Source organism: Typopeltis vanoorti, chromosome 6 (genome assembly GCF_054136105.1).
Source record: "Typopeltis vanoorti isolate ZY-2024b chromosome 6, IOZ_Tvanoo_1.0, whole genome shotgun sequence".
In the NCBI taxonomy this organism is placed as follows: Eukaryota; Metazoa; Arthropoda; class Arachnida; order Uropygi; family Thelyphonidae; genus Typopeltis; species Typopeltis vanoorti.
The window spans coordinates 110,308,222-110,333,893 of NC_143554.1; the positions used below are offsets into that span (position 1 = coordinate 110,308,222).

General features: G+C 37.6%; 1 protein-coding gene across 2 annotated transcripts in view; it reads right to left on the reverse strand.

The window, feature by feature from the left end:
* The window catches only part of LOC150105803 (sushi, von Willebrand factor type A, EGF and pentraxin domain-containing protein 1-like), a 358,579-nt gene that overhangs the window by 276,256 nt on the left and 56,651 nt on the right, over positions 1-25,672 (reverse strand). For both annotated transcript variants that reach the window (XM_090394354.1, XM_090394355.1), the window contains exons 6-7: positions 14,463-14,642; positions 7,086-7,179 (exon numbers count right to left, since the gene is read on the reverse strand). In XM_090394354.1, the coding sequence (XP_090250480.1) occupies positions 7,086-7,179; positions 14,463-14,642 (274 nt within the window). The remainder of the gene's footprint in view (positions 1-7,085; positions 7,180-14,462; positions 14,643-25,672) is intronic.

The following is a 25,672-nucleotide window of genomic DNA, read 5'->3' on the forward strand; positions in this document are numbered from 1 at the left end:
TTTTGATTGTTCCCATAATACATAGCAATATACATATATCTGAAAAGATGTGTGCTTTGCACATTATTATTATTACGGGTATCTCCATGGAGTCAGTAGACTCATCGCGGGAGACCCAAATTATCAAAACAATATCTATCATATCTCTTCTTGAATTCATTTACAGACAAAGAACTCACAACTCAGTAAGGCAATGCATTCCACTCATTCACCACCCTCCAGGCAAAAATCCTCGTTCTCGCACCCTTGTTAACCACACTTTTCCTTAATTTCCAGGGATGACCTCTTGTTCTTCTGTCACTATCACACAGCTGAAACATTTCCCCTGCATCAATCTTATAAAAATCTTTTAGTAATTTAAATGTTTCTATCATATCCCCTCTTCTCAGCCTATCAATCAACCTCTGCAATTCATAAGCTCTCAAGATATCAATGTTGGGAGCATTTTCACCAAATTAGTCAGTCTCCTTTGAATCCTCTCCACAACCTTCTCATCTCCAAGGAATCCAGGTAACCAAACCTGAGCACAGAGCACAGTAATCCAAATGTGGAAGTATCAATGCCTTATAAATGGGAATAATAACCTCTTTATCTCTGGATGTTAGTGTATTCCTCAACCAAGTAATCCTATGTGCAATCTTGGACAGCTTATCAATGTGTCCCCTAACTTCATCTCCCTATCCACCAATACCCCCAAGTCCATCAATCTCTTGGAATACTGTTCCATCAATGTAGTACACAGCTGGTAATCTTTTAATCCCAAAATGCATAACTTTACACTTTTCCACATTGAACTGACATTCATTACCTTTTGCCCATTTTGCCAGCTTATTTAAATCATTCTGCAAACTCTCAACATCAGCTTGATTTTTTATTGTGCCACTCAACTTTGCATCATCAGCAAACAACTGAATATCTCCCTTTAAGCCATTTCCTATATCATTTATATACAAATTAAACAACAATGGCAAGCACAGAGCCCTGAGGCACACCACTGGTCATCTGCCTCGTCCTGGACTCTGCTCCTCCATACACCACTTTCTGGTATCTCTCCCTGAGCCATTCTCCTATCCATATCAGTTTAGTATCCATTCCTATCTGCTCCAATTTGTGCAACAGTATTCCATGGGGTATCTGTCAAAAGCCTTAGCAAAATCCAGAAGTACCAATGTGTAGCCATTTCCTTTGCACAACTCAGATGTCATTCTATTATAAAAAGTTAATAAATTGCTAAGGCAGGATCGACCTTTAACAAAACCATGTTGGCCCCTATAGAGTATCATATCCTGATCTACCCATTCTTGAATTTTGTCTTTAACTAACTTTTCCAATACTTTTACCACCACTCCCGAGATGGTGATCGGTCTGTAATTAACTACAGCAGTTTTAGAGCCACTTTTATGCAAAGGAACTACTTTGCCTTCCTTCCACTCCCTAGGGACCATACCAGAGTTCAAACTTAAGTTAAATAACCAAGTAAGAGGCATTGACAATTCCTTTGCACATTCACACAACACCCGAGCTGATATTCCATCCAAACTTATAGTGTTTACATTTAAATTTTGTAATATACTAAGTACCTCTGATTTCTTAACTTCAATTCTCACATTAGTTATTGCTACAGGTACAGAGATATCCTCATTTGGTTGATAGACTTTTGAAAAGTGATCACTCAGTAACTCTACTATTACATCTGAATTGGTCACCTCAATACCATCAGCACCCACTAAAGTTATCCTTCCAAAGTCATTCGTCCTTTTACTTGCCACATAATGGAAGAACTCTTTGGGATTACTCTTGATCTCATTATGGGATAGTAAGCGAGTGATGTGAAGTCAACAACCTCTATATACAAGTAGCCTAGTCATGAAGATCCACTATTTGATAAAAAATATCTGGACTTTCATAGTAGTGAATATGACTATATACACGACAACCATGAATCATACAGGCATAAAAGGAAACACATAATCTAGCAATCTTCATACACAAACATTAACAGTGAAATGGGCCATAATGAATAGCTCATTAGTACCAAGTTTCAAAATTCCTCTAAGAGAATCACAACTGTTCATTGGGAACTGAAGAATGTGAGTTTCCATGTCTGCAGACAAGCCTAATATAAGCAAGGGAAATGCCAAAGCTCACTGCCATTTGACTCTGGAACATTGGAAACATGTACTCTGGAATAATGAATCATACTTTTCCATCGGGCCGACAAGTGTGGATTTGGTAGATTCCAGGAGAATAATATCAGCCCAAATGTGTCATGCCAACTGTGAAGTTTGGTAGAAGAAGAATTATGGTCTAGAGCTGTATTTCATGATTCAGACCGATCTCCCTATTTCCATGATGGGATAGTTTGATGAGATGGGTGTTGAAGAACTTAACTGGCCAGAACAGAATAAAGAATTATTATTATTATTATTCAAGCCTCCATGGAGTTAAAAGACTCATCGTGGGAGGTCCTTCCTAAGAACATAGAGTCTGTCAAGACTCATCGAGGGGAGGTCCTCCCCCTCCCTAAGGAACAAAAAGTCTATCATACCACTCCTTAAACTCATTGACCGTTCTCACTCTCACCACTCCATCAGGCAATGCATTCCATGGTTCAACCACCCTCCATGCAAAGAAACCACTCCTCACCCTCTTGCTCACAGTTTCCTTTCATAACTTCCAGGGATGGCATCTTGTCATCACTCCCTCCTGCTGTTCAACCAAATGAAAGAACTCTCCAGTGTCAACCCTGTAACCACCTCTCAACAATTTAAGTCTGAATCATATCATCTCTCCTTCTTTTATCCACCAAACTCTGCAGTCCACATTCCCTCAGCCGATCCTCATAACCAAAATTGTACAGTCCTGAAACCATCTTTGTCATCCGTCTTTGTACCATTTCAACAGTTAATTTATCCCCTTCAAATCCTGGAGACCAAATCTGAGAACAATAGTCTAAGTGTGGTCTGATCAGAGACTTATACAAGGAAATGATAACCCTTTTATCTCTGCAGGTCAGTGTCCTTCTCATAATTGCCACAATCCTCTGTGTAACCTTCACCACCTTTGCAATATGTCCCCTACATTTCAGGTTTCTATCAATCATCAACCCCAGATCTCTTGTCTCACCTACTTCCTCCAGTATAACTCCTCCCATAGAGTATGCAGCATCCCATCGATGTTTCCCAAACCTCAAGACCTTACATTTTGCTGCATTAAACTGACACCTCCCCCCACATTCATTTGCCCATCTATCTAGCTTATTCAAATCCTCTTGCAGGGCTACCACATCTGCACTATTACTAATAATTCTTCTCAGCTTCGCATCATCCACAAACAACTGAATATCCCCTTGCAATGTCATTGATATAAAGTTTAAACAATATAAATCCTAGTACTGAGCCCTGTGGGATCCCACTTGTAACCCTCTGCCTCCTTGAAACTGCTCCACCATACACAACTCTCTGATACCTATCAGATAGCCAATCCTGAATCCAGTTGACCAATCTGACATCCAGACCCATGTGCTGCAACTTAAATATCAGTTTATCATGTGGCACCCTGTCAAATGCCTTCGCTGTCTAAGAAAATTGCAGTATATGCCTTTCCCTCATCTAATGTTCTTGTAACTTTATTATAAAAGGCTAGCATATTGCTAAAACAAGAGCGCCCTTTCACAAATCCATGTTGTCTCTCACCGATAACATTACCCCTCATCTGCCCAATGCTGTATACCTCATTACTTTCTCCAAGATCTTAACAACTACTGATGACACACAAACTGGCCTATAATTAGACACTTCCAGTCTGTTACCACCCTTATGCAATGGCACTATCTTACCTTCCTTCCATTCCCTGGGCACCTTTGCCGAAGCCAGACTTTCATTGAAAAACCAGGTTAAAGGCACTGTCAGTTCCCTAGCACATTCTCTCAAAACTCGTAGTGAAATACCATCCAGTCCCAAAGCTTTACTGACATCCAGAGTACTCAGTATCTGAAACACACTCTCCTCCTGTACCTGTAAACCTCGAACCTGCCCCATCCCTCTAGCATTAAAACTGACTTCTCCAGGATGAAATACTCCAATAAAGTGTTCATTGAACAATTTCACTATGTCCTCTGCATCAGTCACTCTATTCCCATTTTTATCCCATAATATCATTCTTCCACAGTCATTTCTAAGGTAATCTAAGGAGGGCTAAATCAGATTATGAGAGGAAATAACTAAGTGGGCCAAAGGAAATCCTAAAGAGGGTTTTTTTTTTCTCCATATAGCAAGCAAGAGAAGAATGATTATAAAAAGATAACTTTAATCAATGCTGATGGTAGGAACGTGACAGAAGCAAAAGAAATAGCTGAGTTACTATGTCATTGCTTTCCAAGAGTGCCTTCCAGGTGAATAATACAGTACAGTTGCTGATGTGAGAGACTGATGTGAGAATTGATGTAGACAAACTGGATTTTCTCAGATGCTGAAAACATGGCATGTTAGCCATGTGTTAAGAGAATGTGCAAGATAACTGGAAGTTTCTCTGCTAAGATGTTTAAATCCAAGTCTCAGTCCTGGCAGGGTTCTGAAGGAGTGGAAGAAGGACAAGATAACTATTGCATAAAGAAATCTCCAAGACAGAAGTATCAAATTTCAGACCAATTTGTATCTCAGGAGTATATCTTTTGTATCTTTGGGAAGAAGAAAAAGTCTGCTGGAGCCAAATCTGGTGAATAGAAATGGGGTTGGCGGCGGGGTTCAATCACACAGATTGACATCGAAGCCAGAAACTGCTTCACAGGCAGTGCTGCACAGGTGCATTATTGTGCAACAGAACCAATTTTTGTTGTGGAACAGTTATTTCCGGACATTGCATGCAGGCATACAGAAGTTGCAGTACTCCTAAATAATACTGACCATCCACTGTGGTGCCCTCAGGAACAAATTTGTCGTAGATAATTCCAGCAGCATCAAAAAAACACAACGGCTATTGTCTCGACAAGTGATTTTTGCAACCTAACTTTCTTCTTCCAGGTAGAAGATATTCCACTCATTCCATGCTGTGGAGTTTCGTTTCATCACCACCAGTGCCAATTCTTTGCAACACATTATGATCTTGATCAATTACATGGATGAAACTTTGACAACATGCAACCCAGTGCTCTCTCAGTTTGTCTATCAATGTTTGAAGCACAAATCTTGAACAAATCTTTCTCTTGTGCAAATCTCTTTCTAAGATTAATGTGCCCATTTCTTTACAGAGACTAAGCTGTACAGTGAGGAGCCCAGTGGTTATTCACCTCATGGGCAACAACTTTCCCATATTTTCATTTGTCCATGCAGAAATGGGCTGTCCACATCGTGAGGTTCATCCTCCAGGGATTCTTTCCACTCTTTAAACATTGAAAACTAGTGGAATACTTGTGTACGCTCAGACAGTCATCACTGTAAATGCTTTTTTAGGTCTTGGTACACTTCTGTAGCAATTTTTCCTAATTTACAATAAAATTTTATCACCGATCTTTGCTTCATGACTCAACCTCTGACAAGCTCCACTCACACACTTTTACTTCAATGGTTGCCACATGAAAACTGCTGTGTCACCCAACTCAGAAGGTGCACCTGCAATTACAACACACACTAGTGGTCAAAACTATAAACAAGTTTGTTACTTTTATTCAAAGGGCAGTGCTGTAAAAAATCAATTTTATTTCTTAATGGGCACACTGTGTATTTTGTAATATCTTATACGAGGGTGGTCTGAAAAATTCTTGGCCTCGACCATAAATGGCAACATTATCGGCACAATTTTTTTTTCTAAGTTGGTACATCTATCATCATAAGCATCCATATGAAATTACAAGTCATTCTATCAAGTAGTTTGTTTTATGCAGCTGTCTGAAACAAACGTGTTGTCTGTATCCCTTGAAATGGATAAAATTGAGTATCATGGGGTTATAAAATTCTTTGTAAAAGAAGGTTTAGCGTCAAAAGAAATTCATTCAAAGTTTATTAAAGTTTATGGGCACTCTTCTCCTTCATTTTTGACAATTAAGAAAATTGGCTGCTGAGTTTAAACATGGCCATACCAGCCTTGAAGATGATCCACGTGAAGGATGTTCAAAAAGTTGTAACAACACCAGAAATCATTGATCAAGTGCACGATATGGTATTGGATGATCAGCGAGTCAAAGTGCGTGAAATTGCTGAAACTATAGGCATTTTAAAAGAACATGTAGGACATATTTTGCATGAAGAATTGCAAATGAAAAAAGCTTTGGGCAAGATGGGTGCCACGCTTGCTCACAGCAGATCAAAAATGCACTCGCATGAAAATCTCTGAACAGTGCTTGGAGTATTTTAACCAGAATAAAAACTGATTTTGTGCATCGATTTATTATTACTATGGATGAGACTTGGATTCACCATAACACACCAGAATCCAAACAGCAATCAAAACAATGGACAGAAGCCGGTTGTTCAGTGTCAAAGAAGCAAAGTTGGTTCCATCAGCAGAAAAGGTGATGGTATCAGCGTTTTGGGATGCTAAAGGCATTTTGTTTATTAATTATCTTGAAAAGGGTAAAAAAACAACTGGGGAATATTATTCCGATCTTTTAAGCAGAATAGACGAAAAAATTCGTGAGAAAAGACCCGGTTTGCAAAGGGAAAAAAATCATCTTTCATTGGGACAATGCGCCTTGCCCATGAAAGTGTTTTGGCAATGGGAAAATTAAGGGACCTGCACTATGAATTGTTGGAACATCCACCCTATTCCCCCAGATTTGGCTACCTCTGACTTTCTATCTCTTCCCAAAAATAAAACTCTTCTTGGCTGGTCAGCATTTTTCTTTGAATCAAGAGGTGATTGCAGCTGTAGAGGGGTATTTTGCAGATCTTACTGAGAACTACAGGGACGGGATAATGGTGCGGGAGCATTGCTGGAATAAATGTAATAAATTAGTCTTAAGGGAGATTATGCTGAAAAATAAAAATAATTTTGAAATTATGAATTCATTTTTTCATTGTCAGGCCGAGAACTTTTCAGACCACCCTCGTATGTTATAATCGCAATGCAATAAATGAACTGCAACTTACTGACAAACACTTGGAAATGGCATATCTTTTTCCCCACATGCTTTTGGTTTCACTTTAAGCAGATTATTAGATTTTAGAGGTGAACAGGTTACAGCTGGAAAAAAAATTATTTATTATATGTATATATATATATATATATATATATATTTTGTGTGTGTGTGTGTGTGTGTGTGTGTGTGTGTGTGTGTGTGTGTGTGTGTGTGTGTGTGTGTGTGTGTGTGCGCGCGCTATACATTTTTTTTTATTTTATGTTGAAAACTGAAAGTTTTTTTTAGAAAAAAACTTTTTAAAAAAAAAAGACTTGTAAAACATTAACAATGCTTCAAAAAACATTTCATAAATTCTCAAAGACTTTATGAGGCATCAGCACAAACTGGATTTCTGGAAATATAGACTACAATTTAAAACTAATGCAAAATTATTAGCATCACTATTTTGTCGGAGTTAGACTACTAGCCTCAAGCATTTGCCATTAATCTATTAATGTCTGTTAAATTATTTTCTATTATAGAATGTTTGCTTGGCAAAATCTTCACTTTGAACATTTAGTAATTTCCAATTTACATAACAGAATATAATAAGTCATTCTGAAAATTAAAACCAATACTGCAATTAACAGGTACTGCAGGATTAACCGCTTACAATGTGTTTAATGCTTAACAAAAGTAACTTTCTCTAATTTTTGTTAATAATGGTGTATACAATATTTTGTAAGATTAATCACCTGTCATTTTGAAAAAAAAATTATCACATGTAAAAAGAGCTACTGTGAATCATGGAAATGCTGCTGCATTAGCAATATTACTAGTCTCAGGTTACCCAAATAAGTAAACTTGCAATGAAGTTCACAATATTAGTGCAATGTGAATGGCCAACTTTAAATTTACCTACTGGTAAATTTAATGTTATGTGCTTAAAATTAATTTCATGAAGTTAAAAACTAGTTTTTGTTATTTAAACAGCTTTGTGAAAATATTTTGTTGAGGAAAAAGTGCTCAAATTTTACTTTCTGTCCTTATTTAATGAACTATATAAAATGTTCCAAAGCAATGGTATATTTCCATTTCCTCCTGCACCCAATTAAATAAGTAAATGTCAGGAGAATACATTCAGCTGTTTTCAATGTTTGAGTTCATCTTTAGTTAGCCAGAAGGCAAGAACATTGACAGAGAATAGATTAATGACATTTTGGCTGGAAATTATAGTAATTAAATTTACTAAAAAACCTAAACAGCACTGTTTACATATTAAGATGAATGTATAGTAACTGTAGCAGCAGACATACTGTAAAGATTGTGAAGACAACTCAGAGAATTGCAATATTAAGGAAAATATTGCCCATGAGAGAATAAAAGGGTAATAGTTTCATTTATAAAGCTTTGATCAGAGTTGGATTTCTGTGCTCATGCTATCCATCTCTGAACCTTGGAGAGGATGCAGAGATGGATAACAAAAAACAATATCAGGACTATGTGATGTTGGTTACGAGGATAGATTCAAGGCATGCAAACTGCAGAGGTTGAATAGTACACGAAAAGGGAAAGTGATGTGATTGAGACATTTAAGCTGTTGAAAGGTTATTATCGGATCAACGCTGAGGAGATCTTCCATATGGTAGAATGAGGGGAAAGAACAAGGACAAGGAGCCACCCCAGGAAGTTGCAAAAGGTAGTAATGAGTAAGTTTTTTGCATGGAGTGGTAGGAGCATGTAAAATATTGCCTGAGAGGGTGATAAAAATGCAATCAGTGGATGACTTTAAGAAGTGGCAGGAGCATGTAAAATATTGCCTGAGAGGGTGATAAAAACGCAATCAGTGGATGACTTTAAGGAGTGGTATGACACACTTACAAAGAACAGGCAAGGAAGGTGATTTGGTTGATAAGGGTAACAAAAGCAGCAGTTAGCTAATGAAGTCCAAAAAAAAAACCCAGGGAGTTCTGTCAATATGTAGCCAGTAAAAATATCAATGTTGAAGTGGTTTTTCATAAAATGGTGGGAGATTGGGGGAGAACAAGAGATCATCCCTGGAAGCTATATAAGAAGGGTGTGAACAAGGGAGTGAGAAGCAGGTTTATTGTATGCTGAGTTGTGAATGATTGGAATGCCTTGCCTTAGAGTGTGGTGTCTGCAGAGAATTTGGATGTGTTTATGGCAAGGTATAACGAGTTGTGTGTGACAAAGGGACCTGCTAAATGAGGCTTTGACTCCATGGGGTCTTAGGATAATAATAATACTTTCCTTAATATTTTGTAGGTTATGTCTTGTCTTCCATGTATGTCTTCTATTTTATTAATAAATCTGTCACAAAAATCTTGGTGAGCTTTCTGTATTGTGGTTTTAGCTATATTTCTTTTGTTTTTGTATATTTCTTCTATTTCCTTTATATGATTTTGAAGGATTGTTTTTCTTTTACTGCATTTTGTATATCTGTGTTCCAAATTTTTAATGCTTTCTTTTTAATATTTTCTTTTTCTTTCCACATACCTCAGAGGCTGTTTATGATTAATTATCTTTATTGATGTTTTCCATTCTTCAATATCTTCACTGATTTTGGCTTTTTTTTAGGTAATCTCTTAATCGTGATTGACACAGCATTCTAATATTTTCTTCTTGTAATAGATATACTTTGTATACTCATTCTAATTCTTGATTTTTTTTTAATTTACTCCCTTTCTCCATTTTGTTAGTATTTCTATTTTAGAAACTAATAAATAATGATCTGAAAAATTTAATTTCCTCTGTAAACATGTACATTTCTCACACACGGAGCTAGTTTCCACTAGTAATGATATAATAAATGATGGATCTTGTTCCTCTGCCATTCCAAGTATATATATTTATTTATATTCTTTTTCAGAAAAATAAGTATTAGTTATTTTAAAATTACTGAAAATATAGACCTGATAGTTCTTGACCATTATTATCCATGCAAATTTCTATATATTTTCCTAAGATATCTGAGATTGGATTACTTTCAACTCTAGCATTAAGATCTGCCATTAATATATAGTCACTTTTATTACATTTATTTAACTATTTTTCTAATTCCTCATAAAATTGTTCAGAATCCTCTTTTCTACCTTCTTAAGGATCATATACTCTAAGATATTTAAGTAGCTTCTATTTGTTTTTAATTTAACTATTATAATTCGATCATTTACAAAATTATATCATTGTATACTATTTTTCCATTTTATTAGTATTATAATTATTATTATTTTTATGTGAGACCTCCAAGGAGTCCAAAGACTCATCAAGGGAGAGCACCCACTCTACAACTCTACCCACCAACTACAGCATGCTGCATCATCAATGCCAACGCAATCTACTGTTTTTTATTATTGATTAAAATGGCTACTCCACTAGAAACTTTTATATGTTGATCCACTCCACTATATAACAATAGTAAAACCATCTATATTTTTTGTTCCCTTTCATTTCTTTTTTGTTTCTGTTATCACAGCTGTATTAATATTTTTAGTTTTTAGTTGTTTTGCTAATTCTAATTCCTTTGTTGCTATGCTTCGCACATTCCATGTGGCTACTTTTTGTTTGTTTTCTTTGTTTTGGTTAATACATATTATATATCAATATTTTATTATTACACCCTCCATGGAGTCGATGGACTCATCATGAGCGGTTCATTCAAGTGACAACATATTTATCATATAGAATCTTAAAGTCCTTAACACTCCTTGCATTAATACATTTTGGTAATGCATTCCATTCGCTGACAATTCTCCATATAAAATATCTACTCCTCACACTCTTCTTCACCACATTTTTCCATAACTTCCAGAAATGATCTCTGGTTCTTCCCCTCTCTCCTTCTACTCTTTTTATAATCCCCTCTAGATTAATCTGATAAAATCCTCTCACTAACTTAAACATCTCTATCATATCACCTCTCTTCCTCCTATCCAAACTCTGCAATCCACATCTCTTTAACCTCTTTCCATAGCCAGCATTCCAAAGTCCCAATATTGTCTTAGTCACTCGCCTCTCCAATGTCTCCACATCACACTGAAAACCAGGTGATCAGATCTGAGCACAATAGTCCAAAGTGTGGTCTGACCAGTGCCTTATACAGGGGCACAACTACTTCCTTATCCTTGCATGTTAGAGTACTTATCATTGCAGCACTGAAACCTTTGCAACCCTGGCAATATGCCCACTAAACTTCAGTTTACTATCAACCATCACGCCCAAATCTCTAATCTCATCCACCTCCTGAAGTACGGCACCACTGATATAGTGCACAGCATTATAGTTCTGCATTCCAAAATGCAACACCTTGCACTTATTGATATTAAAACTACAACCCCACTCTTTTGTCGAAGTAAAAAGTCTATTCAAATCTTCCTGAAGGGATACAGCATCAGCAGTGCTACTTATAATGCTTTCCAACTTTGCATCATAGCAAATAACTGAAGATCCCCACTCAATCCACATGATATATCGTTTACAAACAAGTTAAACAGCAGGCACCCAAGAACAGAACCCTGGGGCACACCACTTGTTAACCATCTTTTTTGGGATGCAGCTCCATCATACATAACCTGCTGGTATTGTTCAGAGAGCCAATCTCTGATCAATCTAACCAATATATTGTCTATTCCCATCCTCTGCAGCTTGTACATCAACTTATCATGTGGTAATCTATCAAATGCTTTTGGAAAGTCTAAGAATATCACTGTATATGATTCTCCCAAATCTAACACACGCTTGTCACCTTATCATAAAACGCAAGTAAATTACTGAAACAGGACCTATCCTTTACAAATCTATGCTGATCTTCATAAAAAATGCCATGCCCATCAACCCAATTCTGTATTCTATTCCTTACCAATCTTTCCAACACCTTGACCACAACTGCAGTTATACAGACTGGCCTACAGTTGGAGACTTCTGTCTTAGAACCATGCTTGTGGAGTGGTACTATTTTGCCCACTTTCCACTCCTTAGAAACCGTAGCCACTGGAAGGCTATCATTAAATAACCAGTTAAGAGCATAACCAACTGTGGTGCACATGCCTTAAGCATAAGTGGTGATATGTCATCCATTCCCACAGCCTTATTCACATCTAACCCAAATAACAACTGACACACCTCTGTTTCTTTCACTTCCATTTCTCCTAATAGTTGCCTCTCTTCTACACATTGTACCGGATCATTTATACCAGTATGATATACCTCATTGCTCTGCAAAGGATATAATTCTACTATATCCTTTGCAGCTGTTAGTCTGCTGCCATGACTATCCACCAATGTTAGTCTGCAATAATTATTCTTCCTCTTGCTTGCCATATAATGGAAAAATACCCTTGCGTTAACCTTGGCCTGCACCTTTTCTTTCCTTACCATGCTCGTTACCTTTCTAGTTTGCACCTTATACTCTTCATGGATCTGATCACCACCAACTGCCTTGTACCTTCAACAGCAAAATCAAGCATAACTTGCTTGATTTTGCTGTTCATCCATTTCACTCCCACTCTATTTACTAGCTTAACCCTCAGTATGCAGTCATACATTGCTTTTGTCAGATACTGCATTGAGTTTCCATGAATTGTCAACATCCTTTTCGCTCGGCTCATCTACCCAACGTATTGATGCTAATTGACTACAGAGCTTCCTATAATCACCTGCTTTATACTTCCACATGTATCCATTTTGGGAGTGATCTTTTCTTGTTTCATCACTTCCCAAACAAGTACCGCATGATCACTCTCACCAACTGGCAGCAGTGTCAACACCTCATTATCAACTGCATGTTGTAAGTTATCACCAAATCCAAAACATTAAAGCCTCTGGTTGCTTCAATCACATGCTGCTTAAGATGCTTATCTCTTAGAAATTCCACTAACTCGCTCTCCTTGTTCCCATACACTATCTCCTCTTTCCAGTCTATATTCCTGTAATTAAAGTCTCCCACCAGGATCACCTTCTTTTTACATGCTCAACTAATTTGCCTAAACATTTCGCAATCAGTATTCTTTGCATTCCCTGGCCTATACAGCATCCTATCAGATATAGTAACCTGTTTATTTCAACTTTGCGCCACACAGATTCAAAATCTGTGCATGTATCATCAACTTCCACTCTTTGTGGACACAATTCCTCTGCAATCATTAATAGTAGTCCCTCCTCCTCTTTTCACATCTCTATCCTTCCAGAAAATTATATATCCTTCTAATTCTATTCCCAACATCATATCCTCCTCAGACAACCAAGTTTCGCTTATTCCAATTACTTTTGGGCATATGGTCTCAACCAATCCCACAAACTCAGCTCTTTTGTTTCAAATTCTCCTTACATTTGTGTATAAACATAACAATCGCTGTGTTTGAGGCCATCCTACCAGCACCAACATTCTCTATTTTGGCTGATATATTACACCTCCCTCTTTGATTTGACTACTCCCATTTCCCTAATACTGACTGTGATTTCCATTCTTACCTGTCTCATTCGCATCTTTATGCATTCCATCACCTTGTGCTGCTGCAACCACATCTTCAACCTCATATCCATCTTCCTCCTGCTGTACAATCTGTTGATTTGTGCTAGCTATCCTGTTTCACAGGTAGACTCTGATCATTTGCTACATTAACTTCTTGACTCTGTGCCTTCTCAGAAAACAATAGCCAATACCAAACCCCCTTCAAATGTACTCCATCAGCTTTATCTAACAGAAGAATTATCCAATTCTTCTGTTAGTTACATTTCTTTTCCATTAGTGCTTCTTACATTTATGGTACCAATTTTGAACTCTGATAATGTTGAGATGGAATTCGTTCCAGTAGCTGAACTTCTGCTGTTAGCTTTGGATTCCTGACAAAAACACCAGGTAGTTGGTTCAGCCTAAATCCCAAACTGTCAGTCCATCCTCGTTCATCCAGTATACAGGTAGACACTTACTAAACATTTCTGCTCAAGAATTGTATCCAAAGGTCTAACTGGATTCAATGAACCCTACCACAAACACTGAGCTTTCTCCTAGAGTCATCATTTGCAGTTTCAAGGTTTCAGCACTGTTCAGTTATCTAAGTCACCTGGAACAAACTAAGATTTTATTGAAATAAACTTTATGAGTTGCTTTATCATATGCAAACCAAACTGTGCTACATGATGTGACTTTCACTCTCAGAAGCAGTGCTTATTCAAAGTTGTAAAGATTGTTTCATATGGACACCCTTGCATATTAAAAATTCAGCATCAAAATAGACACCTATGAATGAGAGAGAGAGAGAGTATATTCTTTCCATATTGAGGAACAGATAGAAGATCAAATGTAATTAATCATCAATAAGATTGAATGATTTTTAATTCTTAGAAAAACATAACAGCAAAATAAAAGTAAATATAATGAACAACTTACGTTCACACTGAGTTTCCTCTCCAGTCCACATTCCAGAAATAAGACAAGATCTTAAGTCTGAATGCTTTAATGAATATCCTTTGTTGCATGTGAATGCACAACTTGTTCCAAAAGTAAAGTCTGAGATACTACAGTTGTGATTTCCATTCTTTGGATAATCTAAAGCTGGGCATCGTATTTCTATAAAAAGATAAATAAAAGTTTATATCTAAAGATGTATCAGCATATACAAATAAATATCAAAAATAAATTAATTAAAAGAAAGTTCAGGGAACAGTTGAAGCAAAAATAAGTTTTAATAAATTAAAGACTTAATTCTGTATGTTAGTCAAGTAAATATTAGTTTAATATCCAACGTTTTACTGAATGATATCTGTCAGCATTTTCAAAGGAATACACTGGTAAGCAATAGAAAGTAACAAAAACTAACCGACAATTCTAAAAATTATATAAAGTTATCACTGTGCATGATACAATGATATAATACGCATGTCGCAAGTGAAACGTTTTATTTGTTGAGATATTTAATGTAATTTTCATGAAAGTTCATTTCTTTTTCGTTAAATGATCTGATTAGAGTTTTCCATATATCTGGTAAGATTAGGCCTTGATTCTTATTTAAGTTACCTGTTGAACGAGCGACTGTAGCAGCTTCTTTAAATGTTCTGGAATGGTAGTTGTCTTTTATGTAGGGCATATGACTCATATCCCATTCAATATTATGGTTGGTCAAGGCAAAGTGTGAAGAAAGGCCTGATATATCCTGTCTGTTATTATTTACATAGCCTATGTGTTCTTTCTTTCTTGTATCCAAACTTCTAGATGTCTGCCTGATGTAATTAATACCGCAAGAACAAGGTATGCTATAAACTTCAGAGTATTTGTAGAAAGCATGGCTATCTTTCGGTGATCTTATAAACTTTTGAATGGTCTCAATAGGTTTGAAGGTTACTCTGATATTATAAGGTTTTAGAAGAGCTAATTTTCTGGATATGGCACTAACAAATGGAATTGTTATAGAGCTGATGTATTGGGTTTCATCTCATTGTCTTTGTGGTATGTCACTAAAGAGAATCTTGTTAATGATTCTTGTAGGGTAGCCATTTAGGAATAGATCTTTGGATATTTTCATTAATTCTTCTTGTAGGTCGCCAGGGTCTGTGATACACTGTATAGCTCTTTTTTTGAGCATATGGATAATGCTGAGTTTTTGGGATGTGTGGTGAGATGAGTCGAAATGGAGGTAGCATCCAGTGTTAGTAGGTTTTCTATATACTGACAGGTTGATGCTATTGTCAGTTTGTTTCTTAATAAGGACGTCTAGGAATGGAAGTTTATTATCTATTTCTAGTTCCAATGTGAACTTGATGGTGTTGTGGAAGCAATTAATTTTGTTTCGATAATCTATTAATTCTTCTTTTTTGTGATTCCAAATGATGAAGATGTCATCAACATACCTAAACCATGTGGTTGGTTTTGGGGTAATTTGGGATAAAATTTTGAGTTTCTAGATTTTGTAAGAATAGGTCGGCACAAGAAGGAGAGAGAGAGAGAGGGCTACTCATGGCTAATCCAGTGAGTTGTTTGTAGTAGGTTTTTTGCCATGTAAAATACGAGGGCTGTTCAATATATGAACGCCCTCATATTTTACAATTCAATATTTTACAACGTTCAATATAAGGGTTAAAATAATTGCTTTGAGTCATAAAGTAAGAGTTTGCTGGAGAACTTAAAACAGAATTTATGTAGGCTGAATGCATGCCATCTATATTCTTGCATTCATACCAGATTTTTTATGACGTAAAGAACAGATGCTTTTCTAATCAATTTGGGGTGTTAAGAGTGTGATCCAAGAGGTCTGAGTTACCAAAATTGTTAAATTTTATGTGTTGTTTGTGTTCATTTTTATGAATTGGAATTGTGCATCCAGTTTCAATGATAAGATGAGTTACAGGTGCAATGAATTCAGAATACCCCAGGGTGAGCCGGGGGTGGGGATTCTTAGAGGAATTGAATGTTTTTTTATCTTTATAGGTAGTTTAAAAGTAGTATTAATGTCATAATGTATAGCATTCTATTTATTTTATCTGCTAACCCTGTAATGTATAAAATAGCTATGGTTTTTACTGTAATCTATATTATTTCCATTTTTAGGACTGAGGCAGATTTAAGGAATAGCCTCTCATAATTTATATTTGCTGCAGTACAATAGAGTGGCCTTCTTCCAGGTATTCTGTGGTAATCATCCAAAGCATGTTCAGCAAGTCCTGAGTTTCATGAAGAATTTTATTGATGTTAGTTTCATTGTACACATTGTTTATAAGTGTGTGGAAGTGCGAAGAGGTGTCCAGTGATTCAAATGACCATGTATGGGGATTCGATTATTACAGGTGTGGTAAAGGATAAGGTGAATAAGGTTTGCTTTTCAGGAGGGGGGAGGAGATTGAGCAGAGTGATTGAAGCACTAGAAATGAAGCAAGAAAGAGAGTTGGTAGTGATAGCAGGCACAAATGATCTGGATGGTAATAAGCAGAATGTAAGGTTGGATATCGGAAGACTGCTGAGGAGAGTAAAAGATAACAGTGTGGTAGGAAAGGTGATTCTAGTAGAAAGCTATGAGTAATGTCATGAGTGAAGTTATGAGTAATGTTGGTTACTCATAACTATTATTTTTCAGGAAATAACAACATATACTAAAATAATAATTATAACAACTTAATACTTTCCTATATTTCAGCAACATTACTCTATCATCATCATCATCAGGAATCACAAAAACAATGATATGTGCATGCAGGCACCTGGGCAAATGAGGCTGAAGAAAGGCAACCAAAGATGGGCCTAGAGTCCTAAATGGCACCTCCTATTGGGCTAAATTGGACGATTTTGGCCATTGGACTGGATCTGAGAATGAGTGCATTCTTTGTGCAAATTTTGGGCAATCTCATGAACCCAAATTTGTTGAGGTTTGGAAAGTTTCTCAGGACTGAGGCAGATTCGAGGAATAGCCTCTCATAATTTATATTTGCTGCAGTGTAACAGAGTGGCCTTCTTCCGGGAATTCTGTGGTAATCATCCAAAGCATGTTCAGCAAGTCCTGAGTGACTGTAATGGTGGAACCAGATGTAGTCCTTGCATTCAGAAATTCTAATATTGGCTGTTCTGACTGTTTGGCCATAGTAGCACAGTTTGCAACAGCAAGGGACTTCGTAGGTTTAGGGAATGTGGCTGGTCTTTGGTGGAGCAGATTAAGGATGCCAATTTTTTGTGTGATCTGTAAGTGGTTGTAAAGTTGTATTTCCTTAGGATTTTTTTTAATTTTTCATGTGTGCCCCAGATATATGGAATGGTGATAGATTTTATGTAATCTCTGCACTGAAGAGGAGGGGAGGGGGACTGAGGTTACAGGGTTTTAATATAGTTTTTGATTTTTTGGGATTGTAGCAATTGACTAAAAAAAGTGTTGAGAATATGGTCATGTTCAATAGTTAAGGCACTACTATCAGAACTGATCAATTTTGTCCTGTTATATAGGGATTTTATGTTATATAGGGTTTTTATAATCCCATATTGTTGATGTGTATGTGGGGAGAGGGGTAACTGCTGGTGAATGTATCGAAAACCAGTATGTGTGGGTTTTTGGTAAATGGAGAATGTCAGAGATCCATCAGGCTGGCATGTAATCAGAGTGTTTAGGAATGGGAGACTGTTGTTGTTCTCCATTTCTAAGGAAAACTGGATCCTGGGGTGCTAATTGTTTAGATGTGTTAAGAAATTGTCGCAGGTATCCAGGTCATGTGGCCAAATGGAGAACACATCATCTACATAGAGTATCCAGAGAGAGAGAGAGAGAGAGAGAAAGATAGAGGGCTTATGAAGGGCAGAGTTTCAGGCTTTTTTCTTCAAATGTGTCTCCGTGAAGAAGTTGGCTAGGGGTGGAAAAGTGGAGAAACCATGGCTGTCCTCTCTGTCTGTTTGTAGAATTTTCTTTGCAAAACGAAATAGCCTGAGTCCATGGTGAACTGAAACAGGGCTGAGATATCAGGAGAAAATATGGCTTGGATGATGTCTAAGGTATCCTAAGGTATCTTTGAGTGGGACATTAGTGAACAGAGAAGAGACATCAAAACCGACCATTATATCAGTGTATCAGAGTGTGAAGTTTTCTATACTGACTTTAAAGTAGGCTGAGTTTTTTTGTGTGTGCAGGTGTTGTCAATATATTGTATGAGCACTTTGGCTAAATGCTTGGCTAATTTGTATATAGGTGAATCAATGCCTCCACAACAGGATATAATGGCATAATTTGTTTATGGATTTTTCACATCCATATATCCAGGGAGGTCTAGAGTTATATGGTTTTCGTTTGTTTGTTTGTTTGTTTGTGACTTCTGTGTGTTAACTGCTATGCTGAACTAGGCTGTTGACCTTTGGATGATACTTAGCAGACAAAGAATTACAAAAAATAAGATGTTGGAAGATCAAGAAACATGAAAGTTTACTAAAAAAAAACTGAGAACTTTCAAGCCTCAACTACCTCCTGACACTGTAGTAAACTTATGATCCTTCACCCTGAAAAGGAAACAGAAGAGAGGGAATGAGTGAGAGGTATGTGATGAGTGCTAGAAGAGGAGAGAATGGAAACAGTAGAAGAGAGGGAATGAGAGAGAGAGAGGTATGGGAATGCTAGCAGATGAGAGGATGGAAACAGTAGGAGAGATGGAATGAGAGACAGATATGAAAGTGCTAGAAGAGGAGAGAATGGAAACAGTAGGAGAGATGGAATGAGAGAGAGATATGGGAATGCTAGAAGACAAGAGGATGGAAACAGTAGGAGAGATGAAATGAGAGAAGGATATGGAAGTGCTAGAAGTGGAGAAAATGGAAACAGCAGGAGAGAGGGAATGAGAGAAATGTACGTGAGTGCTAGAAGAGGGGAGAATGGAAACAGTAGGAGAGAGAGGTATGGGAATGCTAGAAGAGAGAATAGAAGTAGAAGAGAGGGAATGAAAGAAGAGGAGAGAATGGAAACAATAGGTGAGAGAGAATGGTAAGAGGTATAATGTATGGCAACTCAATGATCCGTGGTGTTCAAGATAGGATGCGTGAGGTGTGTTTGTCAGGAGGAACAATAGAAAGGGTAGCTATGGCAATTAAGAGAGGTGAAAGGGTGGATGAGATGATTGTGATGGTAGGAACAAATGATTTGAGTGGAAATGTAAGTCAGGCAGCGAGAAATATGAGATTTTTGCTTGAGGCTGTACGGAAGAAGACAGAGAGAGGAAAAATGGTGTGCATGTTGCCTAGGTATGATAATGATGAACTGAGCAGAAGAGCGGTGATATTGAATGGCATAATAGCGAGAATGTGTGACAAGAGAGGACTGGTATATGTGGATGCTTGGAGTGCGTTTGAGGAAAGAGAGGAATTGTATGCGAGAGACCGCTTACATTTCAATGAGGAAGGACGTAGGCATCTGGAGAGATTGCTGTTCTGAATGAGTCAGTGTGTCCCAGGGAGGATGATAGCAGGGGTGGCCTCTTGTGGGAATGGATACTTGGGTGAAGGGAGACGATGTCAGGTAGCACTGAGCCCAGTGGAGTCTAGAAGGGATAATGCTGAGTATAAAAACAATGGCATTTATATGTTTTATACTAATGCCAGGAGTATCCGGAATAAGGGAGAGGAATTGGTGGTGCAGATAGCATCAGCCTGGCCAAAAATTATTGCGATCACTGAGACGTGGTTGACACAAGGGGATATAACAACAGGAACAGAAGATGCTGGGTATAGCATTTTTCGTCAGGATAGGAGGGGAAAGCATGGTGGTGGGGTACTGCTTATGATAAGTGATGACCTATGTCCTCTAAGAGTGGAGGCTTTGGAAGGAAGTGGGACAAATGATTTTGAGAGCATACAGTGTGAGGTAGAGGTAGGCAAGACAGGATATTTAGTGGGGTGTTGCTACAGAGCCAGGAGCACTGGGGATGGGGACCAGGAGATGTTTAGACAGCTAAGTTTAGCAAGTGCAAGAAGAATGATTGTTATGGAGGATTTTAACCACAGTAGAATAAATTGGAGAGAGAAAGATGCATGTAGCAATAGGGAAATGGAATTTCTAGAATTCTTGAGGGACAAATGTCTTAGGCAACATGTAACAGAGGGAACACGAGGTTCAAGAGTTTTGGATTTGGTTATAGCATCAGAAGAGTTGATAATAACTGAGATGACATACATCTCTTACACCAGTCGGAGAGAGAGTGACCATATGGTTTTGACTTGGAAAATGAATAGATATGCAGGAGTATCAAAGAGACGGGAACTTATGTGGAATTATAAAGCAGGTGATTATAATAGTCTTAGACGTCAACTTCGGGAAGTTTCATGGAGGGAGGAATTGGAAGGCCGGGATAACATTAGTGCGTGGGAAATTGTGAAAGAATATTTGTTAGCAGCAATGGTAACGAGTGAAGAGGACACAATTTGGAGTAAAGTGGATGACAAACAATTTTAAACAGGAATTGCATGTGAAAAAGAGGCTATGGAAGAGATATAAGGATACAGGTGAAGAGAGGATGCATGAAGAATATAAGACACAGGCCAGAAGAGTGACTAGTGTGGTAAGGAAAGCGAAACTGGAATATGAGAGGAGGTTGGCCCTAAGATCCAAAGAAAATCCTAGGGAATTTTTTAGCTATGTGGCCAGTAGGAGGAGAAATGACTGTGGAAGAATGATATTGTGGGATAAAAATGGGAATAGAGTGACTGATGCAGAGGACGTAGTGGAATTGTTCAATGAACACTTTATTGGAGTATTTCATCCTAGAGATGTCAGTTTTAATGCTAGAGGGATAGGGCTGGTTCGAGGTTTAGAGGTACAGGAGGAGAGTGTGTTTCAGATACTGAGTACTCTGGATGTCAGTAAAGCTTTGGGACTGGATGGTATTACAAGACGAATTTTGAGAGAACGTGCCAGAGAACTGACAGTGCCTTTAACCTGGTTTTTCAATGAAAGTCTGGCTTCGGCAAAGGTGCCCAGTGAATGGAAGGAAGGTAAGATAGTGCGATTGCATAAGGGTGGTAACAAATTGGAAGTGTATAATTATAGGCCAGTCTGTGTGTCATCAGTAGTTGTTAAGATCTTGGAGAAAGTAGTGAGGGACCGTATACAACATTGGGCAGAATGAGGGTAATGTTATCTGTGAAGGTCAACATGGATTTGTGAAAGGGCACTCTTGTTTTAGCAATATGCTAGCCTTTTATAATAAAGTTACAAGAACATTAGATGAGGGAAAGGCATATACTGCAATTTTCTTAGACTTAGCAAAGGCATTTGACAGGGTGCCACATGATAAGCTGATATTTAAGTTGCAGCACATGGGTCTGAATGTCAGATTGGTCAACTGGATTCAGGATTGACTGTCTGATAGGTATCAGAGAGTTGTGTATGGTGGAGCAGTTTCAAGGAGACAGAGGATTACAAGTGGGGTCCCACTGGGCTCAGTACTAGGACCTATATTGTTTAACCTTTATATCAATGACATTGTCAGTGGATTGCAAAAGGATATTCAGTTGTTTGCAGATGATGCAAAGCTAGGAAGGATTATTAGTAATAGTGCAGATGTGGTAGCCCTGCAAGAGGATTTGAATAAGCTAGATAGATGGGCAAATGGATGGGGGGGGGTGTCAGTTTAATGCAGCAAAATGTAAGGTCTTGAGGTTTGGGAAACATTGATGGGATGCAGCATACTCTATGGGAGGAGTTATGCTGGAGGAAGTAGAGGAGACAAGAGATCTGGGGTTGATGGTTGATAGAAACCTGAAGTTTAGGGGACATATTGCAAAGGTGGTGAAGGTAACACAGAGGATTGCTGCAATCATGAGAAGGACACTGACCTGCAGAGATAAGAGGGTTATCATTCCATTGTATAAGTCTCTGATCAGACCACACTTGGACTATTGTTCTCAGATTTGGTCTCCAGGATTTGAAGGGGATAAATTAACTGTGGAAAGGATACAAAGAAGGATGACAAAGATGGTTTCAGGACTGTACAAGGATAGTTACGAGGATCGGCTGAAGGAATGTGGACTGCAAAGTTTGGTGGATAGAAGAAGGAGAGGTGATATGATTGAGACTTTTAAACTGTTGAGAGGAGATTACAGGGTTGACACTGGGGAGTTCTTTCGCTTGGTTGAACAGCGGGAAAGAATGATGACAAGAGGCCATCCCTGGAAGTTACGAAAGGAAGCTGTGAGCAAGAGGGTGAGGAGTGGTTTCTTTGTGTGGAGGGTGGTTGAACCGTGGAATGCATTGCCTAATGGAGTGGTGAGAGCGAGAACGGTCAATGAGTTTAAGGAGTTGTATGATAGACTTTGTGTTTCTTAGGGGGGATCTCCCCTCTATGAGTCTTGACAGACTTTATGTTCTTAAGAAGGACCTCCCACAATGAATCTTTCGACTCCATGGAGGCCTGAAAATAATAATGTTTACCTTATGTGGCCCTAATTCCCCTGTTATCAGCAGCAGCTGAAAGAAATTAGCAAATGCACTCACACGTGGCCACAACTATGCACTAGCACCTAAAAATATTCCTGTAGAAGAAATAATGATCCAAGGATCTAAATTTTAAAACTTTACACTCTGCACATTGAACTGGTAACTCCATGCCCATTCACTTAGTCTATTGAAGTCCTTCCTCAGAGTTCCTCCCAATTTTGCATCAACTAAAACAACTGAATATCACATTCAAATCTTTCCCAACATTAACATACAAGCTAAACTGTAATGGCCCTAACAATAGATGTAGCAATCTATGAAAAGTCTGCAAAATCTAAGTATAGAACAGTGTTCCTTGTCTAAAGTACCTGTCACTTTATTTTAATAAGCAAGCAGATTACTAAAATATTATCAAAAGAAAATTCAAAAACGATCGCATTTAAAGGACAAGGTTCAGTAAGAACTAAAATAGTAATAGATAACAAGATTTTAAAACAAGTGAATTCATTTATACCTAGGATGTATGATTATATATGAAAATGAAAAATATATAAATCTAAAAATTGCCTGTTATTTAAAAATAACAGGCATGATTAACTCAATACTTAAACCAAACCAGACTAAAAGTATACAATACATTAGCCCTACCAGTTCTATTGTATGAAAGTGAAATCTGGACAATAAACAAAAAGACAAACAAAGATTAATAGAAGCTGAAATGAAGTTTATGAAAAAAACTGCAAAATATACTCAGTTCAATCACAAAGGAAATTAAGAGATTATGAAAGAATTAAACCAGGAATCAGTAATAGAAAAAAATTTTTAAATATAAACATAAATGGATGGAACACGTTGAAAGAATGAAAACAGAAAGATTACCAAAACAAGCCTTAAATTACAAACCATTAGAAAAAATAAAACCAGGATGTCCTTTAAGAGATTCAATGATGACTTCTAAGGTCAGAACAGGCTACTCGAGGCCTAAATCATTGACAAGCATGATCATTATTCATCAAACATGATCTTCTGCTTTGCAAACCAATGCTGTCCATCAGAGAGAATGCCACTGTTGTCAACCCAATTCTTAATCTCGGTTCTCACTCACCTGTCTAACACTTTAATCATAACACCTGACACACACACAGATTAGCCTATAAATTGAAGCTTGTCTTGTCACCTTGCTTATGATGTGGTAAAATCTTACTGTCCTTCCACTTCTTTTCATCTTGGCCAATGTAATTACAACTCATACAGGTATCAACAGGCTGTGGTTGGGAAGTGATATTCCAGAAGAGGAAAGTTGCAAGTGGCATGTCTGAGGGGGTCTGTTTTGGCCATTGTTGTTTAATTTGTATATAAATGACATTCAGGCTTTAGAGAAAGCAACTGACACAATGAAAAAGGAAAAGTTGGTCCTTGTTGGGGATCTAAATAGCAGAGTAGGAAATGATTGTCAGATATACAAAAATATTTTGGGAAAACTTGAAGAAAAGAGCAAAGCTAATAATAATGGCAAATACCTGTTGGATTTCTGCTCAGGACATGGACTGGTTATTACTAACACCATGTTCCAACATAAAAATGTGCACAAATTCACATAGAGAGAAGAGGCAAGGAATAAGAAAAGTCTCATTGACTATGTTATTGTTGATAGTGATGTTTTCTCCCTGGTATAGGACACCAGAGTGTACAGAGGATTTGAAATTGGAAGTGATCACTATTTAGTCTTGAGCAGGATAAAATTGAATTTCATATTGAAAAGAAGAATATGTAAGAAAGTTTTAAAGCGAATAAAAGTTGAGCAGCTCTCAGATGTGAACCGTAGACTAAAATACACAAATGTTATTCAGAACAGGAACCAAACCTTGGAGATTCAATGACAAGCCCTGAAGAAAACAACCTCACTACATGGCAGAAAGGCATGTGGTGAGGTTGTCTGCAAGGATAAAAAAATCAGAACTCCCTGGTGGATACAGGAAGTTAAAGAGGCAGTGAAGGAAAAGAAGAAAGCATATCAAAAGTTCCTGTCAAATAAGCCAGCTTTTACTCTTACAGAATACAGAGACAAATGTAAGAAAGCTAAACAGTGTGTAAAACTAGCTAAACAAAAGTCATGGGAGGACTTTGGCAAGAATATAGAAAATAAATATCAAGAAGGTGGCAAAATATTCTGGAGGTTGTTGAAGAAGCTTAGGAATGGAGGAAAGAGTGCTGTAAAAGGAATTAGAGATGATAAAGGTGACATGAAAACAGGAGAAAAAGATATCCTTGAAGTATGGAGTAATTACTTTGAAAAACTGCTAAATGAAACAAGCAGTGATGACAGCACAGTGATAAAAAATACTGACCAAGCATGCAGTCAGGAATACATATCCATACTTGAAGTAGAAAAAGCCATCAAAGGCTTGAAATGTGGAAAGGCAGCAGGAGTAGATGATATTCGACCAGAAATGCTGAAGTATGGTGGTATAAGAGTCTTACAGTGGCTGCACTGCATAGTTCAGAAAGCCTGGACAGAGGGACGAATTCCCGATGATTGGAGTAGAGCTCTCATAGTACCCATATATAAAAAGGGAAATAAAACTGAATGTGAAAATTACAGAGGTATTTCCCTACTGAGTGTTCCTGGCAAGATCTATGCAAGTATACTTGAGAAACGGTTGAGAAGAATTGTGGAAGAAAAGCTTGGTGAAGAACAAGCTGGATTCAGACC